We start from the raw sequence: 16,848 nt of genomic DNA, 5'->3' as shown, positions 1-16,848 counted from the left end.
TTGAAAAATAATTAAATTATTATGCAAAAATGAATTACCTTCTCAAAAACTGCCAGTATTTGGAGTGAAGACAACATGAAAGTGAAAATGTACTAAGTGTGAATGCTTTTTATCTGTACATATTGCCTTGACTGTGTTCAGGTTATATAGCAGTTGTGTGATTTTTTTACTACTGTACCTTTGGTCTTTGTTCCCCAGTTCATCAGTTAAGAGAACATTTTTATAGAAGTGCCTAGAAAGTCTCATGTTTGATTGTACTCTAGCCTAAAATGTCCCACTGATCCAATATATATTTTCAGTAATCTCTTTAAATTACTCCCTGGTGTAAAAAATGAAATTTCTTTCTTGATATATGCTGTATGATGGGTACTTTGTCATTATGTTAACTAATGGAAGTGACCAGCAGCAGAGCCCAATCAACTTTCAGAGTGACCTTACAAGCAAACCAAAGGCACCTGAACACAATTTAAAGTGTCATAGCAAAAGCAGTGAATTTTCACCTAGCAAATGTATTTATTTATTAAACAATGGAAACAAATCCATGCCTTTCAATCTGTTTTGACATTCTGGCATAATTAGTGTGTTTAAATAACAAAAATCCTATATAAATGTTTTCAAGTTGCAACATACCCAAATGTGTAAAAGCCACGGGCATGCTTTTTCAAGGCACAGTATTCTTTTTTTCACTTTAGTAGTAATTTTTTTTGTTAAATTATGGTATAAACAACTACTTTATATAGTACATAAGTAAATAATTTTATAAATAACTTAAAATCCATAATTACTTGTAAACAAATTTGTTTTAAACTGTGTCATCAGTAATTTTTGTGAAAAGCACTATTACCATTGGAAAGCAGTACCATGTACACTTTTGTTTTAATTTATTACTAAATCTTTAGCAGTTAGGTATGTCTGATTCTGTTTGCAGTCTAGGAAATATTTAAGACTGACTCTTATAAATTTGACTTTAGAAAAAAGTTTGTTTATTTCAATGCCACACCTAAACAAACAGCAGAATGTGGCCATTTAATTTCCCAGTTAGAATAAGTCTACTATATACAATGTATAATGAATACAGGTACATGTACCCAGCACATTTTGCAGTACAAACTGCACTTTTATTGTTGTATTTGTGTAGGTACACAGTAGAGTTCCCAACAGAAAGAAATCCGTTTCTTAAAAACACACTTCTTTCTCACATTATTTTCTTTGATTAATGTTGTAAGCTCTGATTTTTAATCAAATGTATCCAAGTTCCATAGGAAGTGCATATTAACGCCACTGTATTGTACTGAGGAATTGGCAATAAGCAGCTGGAATCAGTTGTGTTCAGGATTTTTATTCCTGATTGTCATTAAATTTTGTGGGCACATAAATGGTTATTTTTATAAGGCTGTATTCTCCACATACATATACTGCATTACTCTCATTTGGTAATACACTGGCATGTGCTTCATTAATATCTTTTGATTTAAGTATTTTCTGAATGCTTTCTTCAGGCTAGAATTAAATATTACAGGGATAGCCCAGGAAAAATATGAAAACAATTAAAAAAAAAAAAAAAAAAAAAAAAAAAAATTCCAATAATCAGCCAAAGACCTTATTCTTACTGACAGGTATTTAAGAAAGAATCCCAGAAATAAACAAATTAATCTTTACATTACATTCATCATTTAATGCTGCTTCAGTCAATTATTAACTCATTATTACTCATTGCCTTTAATTTTAATTTATTAAAATTCTACCTGTGCAAACTGAACATAAACCAGAATGCTGAAGGACGAATGTTTTCGATTGGTTTCAGTAAAGTTTAAATCTTTAAATGGAAGAAATTAAACCTTGAAAAACATCTTAAATCATGAAACTACCATAACCTTTTTGTCCAGGGTCAACAAGCAGGATCAGAAATAAACAAGCAGCTTCAGACATAATTAACTCATAAAAAACAATGGTTTCAACACCATTATTAATTATGTATATGTATGCATATTGAAACAATTTTTGGAATAAGTTGAAATTAGTTACCTAAGAAAAACTAGTGTGTCTAGTCCGTCACACTAAAACACTGATCCTACAGTACGTTTTTGTTTAATCTGTGTAAATACTCTGAAAAGTGAAATGTTACAGCATCTTCTTCATATTTTCCTACATCTCATTCACTACAAATCCTCAATTTCTCACCATCATCATTTTCAGTTTTTCTTTCAAACATAATTGGATCTATCCAAGAACGTAAAGAAAGACCTTAATAACCAAACATCTGCTGCTGCTGTTGCTGCTGCTGTTGAGGCTGTGTCTGCTGTTGCACATCTTGTGGTGCAGGCTGAACAACATCTTGGGTTTGGGGCTGCAGTGGTGTATGAGGACTTCCCTCAGATGGTGTGACTGGCCTCCAAGTAAGAGCAGGCTGTTCTGTGAGCTGACTGCTCAAAGGGTTCACAAATGTTGCCAAGTTGATAAAATGAGCCACTGTTTGGGATTGAACACCAGCCTCCTGTTGGGAAGGCAGTTGAAGATCAGCTGGTCTATTGTGTAGCATGGCCGACCCACTTACAGTATCAAATGTCACCGTTAAGATGGAGTTATCCAGGGTGATCTGACGATCTGCTGATGTAAGATGGCTCACAGCCACAGGCTGCAAGCTGGTAAACTGTGTGCCAGCTGGAGTAGTAATTGGAGTGACTGCAATATTAGTAAGACCCACAGAACTTGAGGATGCAGTGGTTACAATTGGATCCGCTAAGGTTACCACAACCTGAAAAAAAAATTACATCAGATTACAATCAAGCCTACAATTAATCTAAAAAGTGGACCATCTCCAGTTTTGAGGTTTCCACTGTATTGCACACACAACTACAAGATAGCATTAAGTGCACACAACTCTTTAAATAAAGTAAATATTTTAGCAGGTTAAACAAAATGTATAGAAAGATTACGCAACACAAGAGTAAAACTCAGAAGATATTAATGAAGAATCCAAAAAAACTTCCAAAATCCAAAATAACCGTTAATACAAAAGAGGCCAATTAGACGGAAGCAAAGCACTTTCAAACTTGCTTAATGCAATTCAGGGTCACAGGGTAATGAAACTTTTCCCAGCAGCCTCAGGCAGAAGGCATGAACCATCATCACACAAAACACCTATCTATCAACACAGAAGTTCCATCATGACAAGTACACACAAACTATAGCTAAGTGTCCCATTCAGCACCCAAGTTAAATTTTGGAAAGTCGCTTGATGCAATAACAATAACAAATTATAACAAATCACATTAGACACATTTTTTAAATCAGTTGATACATCTATGACTATATCAACTATTTTTAAACTGGGTAAAAAACGGGAGGCATGTGTTGAAATTTCTCATTCACTACAAAACAGATTCAATAAGGCGTATACTTTCTGTATTTGATTGTTTCAGATTAATTGTTCCCATAATGGTATGGCACATCAGTGCAGCATAGTATCATACATACAGGAAAATGTCCAGGCAAAAACTGTACATATGTTTATAATGAAAGTCATGTCAATTTTCTGTTCAAAAAGAGTGAGGACTCCGGAGCCAGCAACTACTGGTTACATTACCCATCTCTTGGAAGGACTGTGGTCCTTGCATAAAAAGTGAGCTAACTGTTAAGCTGAACTGACAGCTTTGTAAGGGGCCCAGCTGTAGCCAAAAATCTGTGGCATATTTGTAACACTAATAGCCAAAAATGTCATATGTTTCTCCACTTTCTTATCACAATGTAATTGAACACCAAATTCACAATTTACTATATAATACAAAATAAACATGAAACAAGATTGACTGGTTGTATTAATGTCACTAATCAATGCATATTTTAACATATCTATTAAAGCTTTAAAGAAATGTGTTGTAGATTTAATATTGGAAATTTATTAATATTTAATATTTAGTTTCCAAGTATACAGTCTGCATTTGCCAGCACCATATTTCTAAAGTCTTGAAAACTTTCACAAACAAGGATCACTACGAATGTAGATTTGTATAGATTTTACATTTGTGCCAAATGTTGCCAGGGCATGAGCCAGCTCCTGTATCCCTCAAGTGTATTAACAGATTAAGGATGGAACAGATGCAAATTTTGCAACTCTTATCAATGTAGCCCTCCAAATGGTAGGTTTTTAATATATCTCTACTCCTCCGCAAAATGTAATACTGCCACCTTGAGATGGTTTTAATGCACTGCATTTCTTCCTTGTCTTGAGGTCATCTACATGGCTATACTGTTATTAGTTCTGCGAGATGCAAATACCAAAGGAGAATGTTTCCATTCTTCTCAAACACTACTTTAAGTCACACAGGAGAGATTAAAAGCATCAGGATAATTCAAGGAGCACATCTTTCTCCTCATTTTATGAAGTAAAAAAGTCCTGCATTTGTATATTCATCTGATGTTCTTTAACAAAGTGATTTGCAAAGAAGCCCATCTAAAATGCACTCCATATTTGAAGTTCTGGAATTTAATGAATACAACTGTAATTGAAAATTGAAGTTTTCAGGTTTGTCAGGATCAGCATAATTGTTGGAGCAGGAAGATGTGTTGCTAAACACTTTAAAGAGAACACAAACTGAAGTAGCAAAAAACAGGGCATACCCAAACACACTAATTCAACATAAACCATACAATGGAATATTGCATTCTTTATGAACACCCACGTAGTGGAACAAAGATTGTACTTAACTGCAACACTGGCAAAAAAAAAAAAAAAAAAAAAATTAAAACAAAGTAAAAGAGATATCTGTGCCTTCAGCCAGAACATTGACATAGATAAATGCCCAAGCAGTTCAAAGAGGAACCTGTTCTACTTGAATGTGCTACTGACTTCATGTCTCTACACTGTCTTTTCTGGTGAAGGAACAGATCAAGTCTATGATATCTCTGTGACTTCTAAGAGGCACCAAGAAGCTTTTCAAGCAAAACTAAAAACACAGACCAACGAGGGATAAGTACACCTTCTCTCTACACAGCAGTCTTTGATCCACAATTTAGAAAACTCATTGTCTCCTTACAATGTATTGAGCTGAGTTTATCATTTAGAAGCTGGTTCACAAAAAAGAGACATCTCTAAGTAAGCATAATGAGAACTAAGGAAAGAATGTCCGCTCTGGAGCAGTGACCTTACAAAGATCTGATATGAGAAATAAGATTAAGATCAAAAAGGTATATTGTGAAAAATTCAATTCCATTATACTTTAAAAAATTAACTCTTGCCAAAAAAAAAAAAAACAGACCATCTTTCAACTACTGATATAAAAGATGTTCTTCATGCTATAGACAAGCTAAGAAAAAATTTGACAAAGTCTAATTGCAACATCCCTGGCATCTAAAAGTGTTTTCTCCTCTAGTCATGTGTTTGAGGCTACCAGGACAGGATTGAGCTCCAACAGCTTGCCATTATTGGGTTTAGAAATTAAACAGATGGATCACTGTAAATAACGTGGCTCACATTTTCTTCCTTTTTAAGATTCCTTCAAATGTGTTTTTGCTATAGATGAACAAATTATGAAGAACAACAAAAGTAGATATTTTAAGGCTAGAAGCTTTATATACTGATAATATTACATGTTCAGAGTACCTCAAAGTGACAATGATTAAAAATGTAACAAGAATTAAGAAAAATTGTATAATCCATTTGATGAGTACAGTAACCCCTCGCTATATCACGCTTCGATTTTCACAGCTTCACTCTATTGCAGATTTTATATGTAAGCATATTTAAATATATATCGCAGATTTTTTTGCTGGTTTGTGGGTTTCAGTGGACAATGGGTCTTTTAATTTCTGGTACATGCTTCCTCAGTTGGTTTGCCCAGTTGATTTCATACAAGGGACGCTATTGGCAGATGGCTGAGAAGCTACCCAATCAGAGCACGTATTACGTATTAAATAAAACTCCTCAAATATATTGTGAGCAGAGGGGCTGTTCGCACCCCTAGAGGATACGGACGCTCCTCAAAAAACACTGAAAGACTACCTTCACATGGTTCCCATCCTTGCTGGGCTTACTTGTGGCTGCTTTTTTGCGCGATATGCTTCCTGCACGGTGCTTCGCATACTTAAAAGCCCAAACAGCGCCTATTGATTTTTGATTGTTTGCTTTTCTCTCTCTCTCTCTTGCTCTGACATTCTCTGCTCCTGACGGAGGGGGTGTGAGCAGGGGGGCTGTGCACACCCCTAGAGGATACGGATGCTCGTCTAAAAAATGATGAAAGACTACCTTCACGTTGCTCCCTTCCTTGCTGGGCTAACTTGCGGCTGTTTTGTCAAGCGATATGCTTCCCGCACGGTGCTTTGCATATTTAAAAGCTTGAACAGCTCCTATCGGTTTTTGATTGTTTGCTTTTCTCTCTCTCTCTCTCTCTGACATTCATACTTAAAAGCCCAAACAGCACCTATTGATTTTTGATTGTTTGCTTTTCTCTCTCTCTCTCTTGCTCTGACATTCTCTGCTCCTGACGGAGGGGGTGTGAGCAGGGGGGCTGTTCGTACCCCTAGAGCAGGGGTACTCAATCACGGTCCTGGAGGTCCGCAGTGGCTGCAGGTTTTTGCTCCAACCCAGTTGCTTAATAAGAAGCACTTACTGCTCAAGTAACACTTCTGCTTCACTTTAGTTGTCTCGCTCGTTAAGATTTTGAACCCTTATTGCTTATTTTAGTCTTAAACAGCTGTAGTCTTGGTTTTTAATTGGTCCTTATTAGCAGTAACATGCAAATGACAAAAGAGACCAGCATTTCTCCATTTAGCTTGTTACCATTTACACCTCTGTATTTATCGTGCACTAATTGGTTTAATTAAATATTTTAAAGGAAAGTGAAGAGAAAAAAGTGAAGGACTAAGAATCACTCATCCATTTTAGCGTTCAGATCATTCGGATGATATCCTTAGAAAGAGGAAGAAAATCCAGGATATGAGAATGACCTGACATAGCAGAGTAAAAGCACTAACGAGCCATGAAATTAAATTATTGGCAAGAATTGCTTTCTAATTAAGCAACCAGGTTAGAACAAAAACCTGCAGCCACTGCGGACCTCCAGGACCATGATTGAGTACCCCTGCCCTAGAGGATACGGACGCTTATCTAAAAAATGCTGAAAGACTAACTTCACATTGCTCCCTTCCTTGCTGGGCTTCCTTGCAGCTTCTTTGTCAAGTGACATGCTTCCCGCACGGTGCTTCGCATAGTTAAAAGCTCGAACAGCACCTATCGGTTTTTGATTGTTTGCTTTTCTCTCTCTCTCTGACATTCATACTTAAAAGCCCAAACAACCCTACTGATTTTTGATTGTTTGCTTTTCTCTCTATCTCTGACATTCTCTGCTCCTGACGCGCACTCCTTTGAAGAGGAAGATATGGTTGCATTCTTTTAATTGTGAGACGGAACTGTCATCTCTGTCTTGTCATGGAGCACGTTTAAACTTTTGAAAAAGAGACAAATGTTTGTTTGCAGTGTTTGAATAAAGTTCCTGTCTCTCTACAACCTCCTGTGTTTCTGTGCAAATCTGTGACCCAAGCATGGCAATATAAAAATAACCATATAAACATATGGTTTTTACTTTGCGGATTTTCACCTTTTGTGGGGGGCTCTGGAACGCAACCCCCGCGATGGAGGAGGGATCACTGTATAAAATAAAAATAATTAACCACTGCAGGCCTATCTTATAATGTACTTCTAAGTTATTTTTATAAAACATATACATTAAGTTCTTCGAATATGTTTAAAATCATGAACAAACTCAAAAGGCAATGCTTTGTGGAAATAATGTGAAAGCACTTTATTGACAATACTGACCTGCTGAATGCTCTGTACAGCTGAATTGGTCTCATCACCGACTGCTCCAGTAAAGGTAGTCTCCTTCTCCGTGTACTGGGTGTATGAAGTGTCTTCTGGAACTGTCAACACTGCCTCCTCTGGCACAGAGGTCCCACTTTCCTCTGTAGTCTTTTGCTTCTTTTTATGTGATTTTGGGGTTCTTATATGTTTCTGGCCATGCAGAGGATTCTTTTCTAAGGTGAGCTGGGGCTTGAAATGGAGAAAGGATCATAAAAATAAAAAAAATAGCATCACATATGCATTAAAAAGTTAACAATCATTATTATTATTATTTTTAGATTTTAAAAGTTTGTCAGTAAGCTATAAACAATTTTCACCATGATGTTTCAATATTCAAGATTCTATTAAAGGAGTATGTGCTATATGTCAGGTTCATCACATTGCAGAGAAGTATTAACTGTCATTGCTCAAGAATATGGTAAAAGTTTACTCTCTTTCCTTACTTATGAAAGACATCAGTTTTCTTAGGATGTTTGAAACCTAAGGGAGATTTAGTTTTGAGAGCATCAAGTAGAAGTATCTGAGGTTGTCTGAAAATGGACATCTGCCTGAATCCCTTTACATAATGGTCTGTCACTATTTGTGAATAGCAACACTCCAGTTCTACTCTGTACTATTTACACCTCAGAATGGTTGGACTGCAGTTCAGTCCAGGTGCATTCTCAGAGGAATTGTCATATGTTTCCTATGTTGACATCAGTTTTCTTCCAAGGGGTTGGCACCTACTTAGGGACAGGTACAACACTGGATGTAGAAGGTTCAGAGAAAACTGAAAACTGACCAAAGGAAAGCTACAACAACCACATTCTGTGACTGACTTTCATTTCAATGTGTGCTTTTACAGTATTTTAGTAACTTTGCCTTGTTTTTTTCATATTATTAAGTTCATAATTGTATTGTATTCTTTTACTAAATATACTTAGAAACATATTGTTGCATCTTACCTTTTATGAGAATTGCCTTTAAAGCAAGCTTAGTGATACTGCTTACCATAAAAGGTGACATATAAAAAAACAATTCTGGCTTTGTGTCTTTTTTTGGGTTCTAGTGTTAAACAACCATTTAAAAAAATAATATATACACTGTGTGTGTGTGTGTGTATATATATATATATATATATATATATATATATATATATATATATATATATATATATTATTTTTTTTTCTTTGAAATTTAAAAACCTCATGAATGAATCCTGTTCCATCTGGCTAAATCTTTCTTCAGCATTTTGACAATATGAGTCATAAATGCACTATAGTGACTGGTTTGTAATCTATTGTTACACACGAAGGCAATGGTTATTCTTGATTTGTTCTTTTATAAATGTATAGGTGGCTTCTGCTGTTCTTGAGGGAAGCAATAATTATCATTTCCAACATCAAATTATATCCTAAAATAGATGCAAACACACACTGCACACCATCTATTACATTTGCTAACCACTTTCTATAATTTCGATCTTGTTTCCATTCTTCCTTAAAATGTCAATATCTTCCAGATACTCTGCTCTACAGCTGACTTTCTTAATTTCCTGAAACAACAAAACATAATATCTAATGTTATCTGCATATCAAAAATGACAATAATAATTGACTAATACCTGAACTTACTGTAAATATTATATAAAAATAAGGCTACAATGTTTGCTATTTGTTTTTCGAAAAGGCAGCAATATTCATGACAAGTTCATATATTTTTATATAAGTAATGTTAAATAAAAATAATGTCAATAAACATGGAATGCGTTTTTAAACAAAATACATTCTAGCAAAAAAAAAAAAGAAAAGTTGATAAAACCATAATGCTATCTTCATTACATGAACATTCACACACATACTCAAACTATAAACAAGCATATACATAAGTTTTCTGTATATAAAATGTAAACGTTAACACTCTTTATAAAGAAACAGGGATATTCATTTCACACACGGTATCAGCCAATGATACTCAGAATAAAGGCAGTTATATCTGTGATAATGTCAGACAGCGCTGCTCAGTACAGTGTGGTTTGCTCTGTATTCACATCATATATAAGTATATAAACTGATCTCATACACTCCTTAATGGAACATAAAGATATTTTTAGTTTATTGCAGAACCACATCAGGTGCACTACAAGTCTGTCATGATAAATGTCTCCTTTTCAAATGATACCTTATAGTTAACTCAGGTGGAACAAATTGAGGTTACTCAAACTTCAGAGTGACTAGTGTTTAATAATCAACTAAGATCATACTCATATTGCCATATGATCATACTTTCTTTTGTTTTTATTTCTAGCAGAGAAAGACTGGCATGTGAGGGTACTGAAGAAGACATCTATTCTTGAAATCTGCATGTTCTTTAAAATCTACAGTGGCATGTTGCAGTGCTAAACAGAGAGAATTTGAACTTGCTGAAGAAACTGAAATTGCAGTATGAGTCCACACATAATTTGGAATTACTCTAAACCTCTCATTCCACCCCTGTCTTGTAATGGGAAAAAGAATTCAGAGATACTTCAGACTTTCACAGTTTTTTTTTTTTTTTTAAAGTTGATTAATGTTAGTTTGCAGTTAAGCCATTTAAATGATTATTTGCCTGCAATAGACGACTATAAGATGTTTTTGAAACTCCCATGTGCTAAATGTTTTCCTATGGAATGTCAAATTAGAAATTTAATTTATCCTTAATTAGAAATTAAAATAATTTAGCCAAAATTAAAAAAAAAAATCATTTTAGTTCTTGTTAGCAATCTATCAATGCAGAATAATTCTTTAGCCTTATGTTGTACATAATTTATCTTCACCCATTTATCTTTCTATCTCTACAAAATGCTGTAACTGATAATATGCAAACATTTCTCTTATTCAGGATATACAGTACTAGGGTGTTGTACCATGTTAGCCATTATGAACGTAGAGGAAAGTCAAGCAAAATGACACCTTATATTGGCTAACTAAAAAGATTACAATATGCGAGCTTTAGAGGCAACTCAAGCCCCTTCTTCAGGCAAGATGTAAGGGGCCTGAGTTGCCTCGAAAGCTTGCATATTGTAATCTTTTTAGTTAACCAATAAAAGGTGTCATTTTGCTTGACTTTTCTCAGGATATACAGAAATTCTTACATACTCGAATTTTTTCTAACAATGTAAATAGATGTGCTGTAATTATTAACCAGATAATGTGCTTGTTAAGTTAGTGAATGCTGTTTTAATGCAGATTTTGTTCTGCCATAACACTATCAATTCCAAACAAAATAAACAGGAATTTCCCGTTTAAGGAGCGTTACTGCCAGCAGTGTCTGTTACTGCTGATTCACAATGCTGGCTATCTGGCAAAAATAAGTGTTAAAATGAAAAAGTGAGAGATGGATGAGTAAACAACAAAGTTTTAAAATACTAGTCAATCTGAATAATTAAGCTGTAAAAAATAAATGAGTATGTGTCCTAGCTACAGTATATCCAAAGGCAAAAAAGCAGGGAAAAATGTAATCATTCTTTTTCATTGTGGACAGAGTAATAATATTGACACCTTATATTGTCTACAATTTTGTGGTCAGCAAGAAAGCATTAGCCTTATTTAAAAAAAAATTAAAATGCATTAAAATAATTAATTTCAATGGAGTGAATCTGGTTTTCTAAGCAAAGTTTTTAATGAAATTTGATGGTATAAAAATACCTGCACAATGCTAATGGTGGAGGCATCAATAGTTGTACTTTCTTGAAGCTGTGTTATCTCGTCAATTCTCACTGAAATTACCTGCAATTATCAAAGCAAGTAGGTTTTTCAAAATACTGTTTATGTGCAAAGGTAACTTTACATACAAATACACCATATGTAAATCAACAATTATATAAAATCCACAAAAAATTATAAAAAAAAAATACATTTGTGCATTAGTGCGACCTACCTCAGGATGTTTCCTTCTTATATGGCGATTCATTGAAGCTCTTGTAGACACCTTTGTTCCACACAAGTGACAGCTTTGGGCCTCAACCTTTTCATGAGTTAGCTGTATGTGTTTTTGTAGCATATATTCAGTTACATATTTCTTGTCACAAACAGAGCATGTCCAAGTCTTCCCAACTGTGATTTAAGAAACAAGCAAAATATTACTAGCAAATATCTATTCCAGTGACTTTAATATAATGAAAAAGTGCAGGTATGTGAAAGCTATTGAGTAATCAACAACATTTAAACAAAATGAAACTGACTAGGCTGAGAGAACTAAAAGAAATGAACGATAGTCTCCAAACACAACACTTCAGTCAATTTGCACTCATTTACCAATGTTGTTACTTGTCCTAGTGTGTATATAAACACAGGGAACTCCAGTTTCCGTATTACATCTTGCCTGAAGAAGGGGCCTGAGTTGTCTTGAAAGCTTGCATATTGTAATCTTTTCAGTTAGCCAATAAAAGGTGTCATTTTGCTTGACTTTTCTCTACATTCATAATGGCTAACACGGTACAACACCTTAATACTACACTCATTTAGAAAAACAGAGGAAAAAAATCATATTTTGAATCATTGTTTTATAACACAATTGATGAACAGTCTTTTGGATTATGGCAAATCTGACATGTAAAGATACAAATAAGATAAAACACATCAAAACCAATTCAGTCTAAGGGAAAAATGCAGTGATTTCTTATGATGTTAGAATCACCTTGAAAATAAAAGTCAATTATCAATACATTTTTTGTCCATAATATTCTAAAGGATCCTTTATATGCACTAAAATACAGTGTTATATTTCCATACCTCCTGTGTGCTCATAGTAACAAATCACAACTAGCTGTTCTTACCATGACTGCTTTAACAACACATTGCTCCTACTCCAAAATGCAAGTACAGAGTATTAAAATCACATTAATACTTACTGTATTTTTAGAAATTTTGTTACTAAAATAAATGACATTAGGTACATGCAGTAGCACCTGATTAACAATACATCTCTTGGGATTATAAAATTGACCTATTGTCTTAATTTGCAGATTCCTAGGCATAGACACAAACATGAAAAAATACAAAAGCATAAAGGAATTAGTTTGTTTTCTGCCTTGTAACAGCATCTTCAATTGCCTGATCTATTATTATAAGTACCTTAAAAATACTCTATGCAACTGTTTACAGGAGGTTCTTTATAAACTGAACAAGTTCTAATGGAATTATAATCTTTTAAAGACTGCACTTAAAGACAAAATATTTTGGCCTTCTTTGTAATTTCAAATTGCAATCTAATCAACTATGAATTATTCACAGACACTACTCAAATTGTATTCAGTTTAAAAAAAATGTAAGATGCAAAACTACAAAATGCAGTGTTGCTATAGCAAATAACAGACATATTCGTAAAAAGGCACCTGTAAATGTCGAATAAAGTTGGTTTTTACAGCAGAATGCCTTACAAGGCATATAAAGTAATGTGTCATTTTTTGCTGGTTATCTATGTGTGGTGTGTTTTCAGCAAAGTTTAAGCTATTGCTGAGCACATCACCGGTACCATTTCTGCAATTTCCTTCAGGATTAATTGTGTTTGTTTGCATATATCTATCTAAAACAAGTAAACTGCTTGGCTGGTGGCAGTGACTGTAACGTGTTTGAAGGACACATTGTTCAGGAAGCAAATATTTTGACCAATCACCATAGCAGCCCCTGCCTCCACAGCACGTCAACCAATCCCCCCAAATGTGTTGAGGAACGAGCATATAACTGGGATATCACAAACTAGGGTCACTGCCATTTAAAATGTACCCTTCCATAATTTGTTAACTGTATACTTTTCTACTAATCATATGTCATTTAAGTCTTTTGATTTTTGGTAAAGTGTTTTGGAAAAAAGCATATGAAAGATAAATGATCATAATGACAAACTAGTCACTGATTATTTTAATATGATATTTAGTACATTCAGCATGTAACTCATAAAAACACATAGTCCCAGTTTGGATAACAAGCTACTTATAGCTATTTGCAAATGTTTTTCACCTATCACGAACAGTCTTTAAATTTCTTGCAGTAACATTAAATATGCAACAGGTAGAAAGAGACACATAATTGACAGTGAATGCTCTTTCATTTTTACTTGATTACGTCCGTTTGTATGCATGAGGATCCAATATTAAGCTTTATATAAACATATCTTCAAACACCAGCCTTCCTGAACTTTAGCACATATATTTAATTGAATCTGACTCCTTCTATTGAAAGGAAAAATGGGACTAAACCATCCTGAAGTTCTGTAACATAAAATGTGGTCCAATTCACTGATGGCAACAGAAGGCTATTCAAGCTAAAATATGAATAGGCGGATCCTGGAATTGACATGAATATACACTGCTGGTCAAATGTTTTAAAACATATTCATTTTTCCAGTTTTTGCTTCAGATTTATTTACCTGAAATGACTGACCTAAAATAGCGAAGTAGTAACCAGTAAACTGCCACAGATTTAAATTTAAAGTTTAGGTTATCAAAAATTTAAAAAATATCATACAATTACAAATGGGCCTTCTTCAGGGAACAACTAATAGGTTACAACCTACAAATGTTCTGCATCAATTAAAGTAAATTTAGCCTTGCAAGATAGCCAACAATTTGCACACGTGTCCCAACTTCTGTTGATTACTTAAAAACCATCTGTCTGGGATAATGCTCTATCTCATTTCATTTGTTAATTGCTGTTTCTTGCCATTATTACTGGAATATTGTCCAAGTAGTACGTCAGAGGGTATTGTAATAGTCTGTTCCACAGCTGCTTTAAGACAGAAATTTAAGAAATCTGTAGGTTGTACACTTAAGTGGGCCATTACCCAAATCTGATATTACGTGCTGGGCTGGGAATACACCCTGGTCGTCAGGCACTGTTCACTAAAGTTGATAAACTAGTACAATGGCTTCAATCCAAATAACCAAATTTTTCCTTGAGCTTCAGTCATTAGTTTAGGGTAGTGTAAAAGATGCTCAAAATGCTAATTCAGAAGCTCTCTTCAGTAGATAACTTATGAGGATGTTCCACTATGCCTACTAATATATAGAACTAAAAGGAATGTCCTATTGTAAATGTGATCATTGAGATGATTTTCTGCAGTGTGTGAAATATTAAATGGCAATAGTCTTACCGGTATTATAGGTATGATCACTGGGATGATCTTATGCATTGTACAAAATATTCAGTTTTAATCAGAGGTTCTAGTTAGTGCCCCAGTGCTGGTTGAACACCGTAATCTTAATCTGTTAATATGAAATATATAATAAACTAGCCACGGAGAATGCTATAACTTAGTATACAGTCATCCCTCACCTATCGCGGGGGTTACGTTCCAGAGCCCCCCGCGATAGGTGAAAATCCGCGAAGTAGCGACCTATATTTATTTTATTATTTATACATATTTTAAGGCTTTATAAACCCTTCCCACACTCTTACAAAACTTTCTCACTCTCTTGTTAACCTTTCCCACACTCTTATAAACACTTCCTATGCTCTTAAACACTTTCTACATTCTTAAACACCGCAGACCAACACTGCACACTGCACGCAGCGATCAGACGTTGATGTGTCTGCACTTGCTTTGTGAAGGGGGGCAGCTGAACTTACGCTGAGCAGAAATGGACTTTGTGCTGCTTCTGCCAAAATGCCTGCATGTCGTTCTGCGCCTTCGGAAGGAGCAGGAGGATTGGGGGTGTGTGAGGGCTGAACGCACATTCGCTCAAACCCCCCTCCCCGGAGGCGCAGTAGGCTCCTGCCACTTCGCATTGTCAAGGGGGTGGGGAGCTGAATGAACGCTAAGGAGAAGTGGACTTTGTGCTGGCTTTGTGCTGCTTGTCGCTCTGCGTGTCAATAATTTAAAAGCCTGTACAGCACCTATTTTCCTGTCTCACTGTCTTGTCTCGCGTGAAGTTAAAATGTTTTATAATAGTGAGATGTTACTCATATCCTTAACCCGACATCCACATATCATATATGTTAACAAAGTGTGTTTTATAAGTTTACATGTGTTTAAAGCATGTGGGATGGGTATTTTAAGGCTTAAACTATAAAAATGTTTATTTATATGGTCTTTCTATATCGCGGATTTTCTCCTCTTGCTGATGGGTCTGGAACATAACTTCCGCGATAGGCGGGCAATCACTTGTATTTAAAAACCCGCGAAGTCGTGAATCCGCGAAAAGTGAACCGTGAAGTAGCGAGAATTACTGTATGCCTAATTTAATTGACTGAACTTCATCACACACTATTTTGCACTCTACACATCAAAATCACGCCACCTTGTACTTCTGACCTGCCTTAAACCACTTTTCATGACATACTGTATATGCACTTAGACACTGTGATTGATAATTGTTACAGGAATGTTCTAGTCCTTTCACCATAAAAATTTACTCTCTTCAATTTTTTTTTTATTGATTGTATTAATAGCAACTAACATTACGTACAATCGAATCAAGTTTAACAGGAATAAATTCAACCCCGAGAGAACGAGAGGAAGGCCAACAGCCAAAGTAAAACTTTAAGAGTAGAAAAGAGGGAAGAGAATCCTTTTCTCCAATATAAATGCTTATTCTAAAATAGCATTGATTAGATCCTGCCAGGTTTTAAAAGTTTTGAACAAATCCTCTAAGTGAGAATTTGATTTTTTTTCCAATTTCAAATAGTATATAATATCAGTTACTCACTGACTTAAAAGAGGTGGGCTAGGATTCTTCCAGTTGAGCAAGATAAATCTACGTGCTAGTAATGAGGTAAAGGCAATTACAATTTGTTTGTCGTCCTCCACTTTAAGCTCATCTGGGAGTACAACAAACAGGGCTGTTAATGGATTAGGAGTGATTGTGACACCAAGGCTGTCTGATACGCATTTAAAGATTTTGGTCCAGAATGATGTTAATTTGATGCATATCCGAAACATGTGGACCAGTGAGAATGGAACTTGATTGCAACATTCACAAGTTGGATCTTGCCCTGTAAACATTTTGGACAATTTTAAGCAAGATAAATGCA

The 16,848-nt window shown here is 34.9% G+C and overlaps 1 protein-coding gene across 2 annotated transcripts in view; it reads right to left on the bottom strand.

Moving 5' to 3' along the window:
* Nucleotides 1–1,323: 1,323 nt before the first annotated feature.
* The window catches only part of prdm15 (PR domain containing 15), a 109,322-nt gene continuing 93,797 nt past the window's right edge, over nucleotides 1,324–16,848 (bottom strand). For both annotated transcript variants that reach the window (XM_051927068.1, XM_051927069.1), the window contains 4 exons: nucleotides 11,756–11,931; nucleotides 11,524–11,604; nucleotides 7,817–8,047; nucleotides 1,324–2,755 (listed from right to left, as the gene is read on the bottom strand). In XM_051927068.1, coding sequence (XP_051783028.1) covers nucleotides 2,246–2,755; nucleotides 7,817–8,047; nucleotides 11,524–11,604; nucleotides 11,756–11,931 — 998 coding nt within the window. In that variant the 3' untranslated portion in view covers nucleotides 1,324–2,245. The remainder of the gene's footprint in view (nucleotides 2,756–7,816; nucleotides 8,048–11,523; nucleotides 11,605–11,755; nucleotides 11,932–16,848) is intronic.

Source organism: Erpetoichthys calabaricus, chromosome 4 (genome assembly GCF_900747795.2).
Source record: "Erpetoichthys calabaricus chromosome 4, fErpCal1.3, whole genome shotgun sequence".
Classification (NCBI taxonomy): Eukaryota; Metazoa; Chordata; class Cladistia; order Polypteriformes; family Polypteridae; genus Erpetoichthys; species Erpetoichthys calabaricus.
Note: the sequence above shows the minus strand (reverse complement) of the source record. Positions and strands in the feature narration are given on the sequence as shown.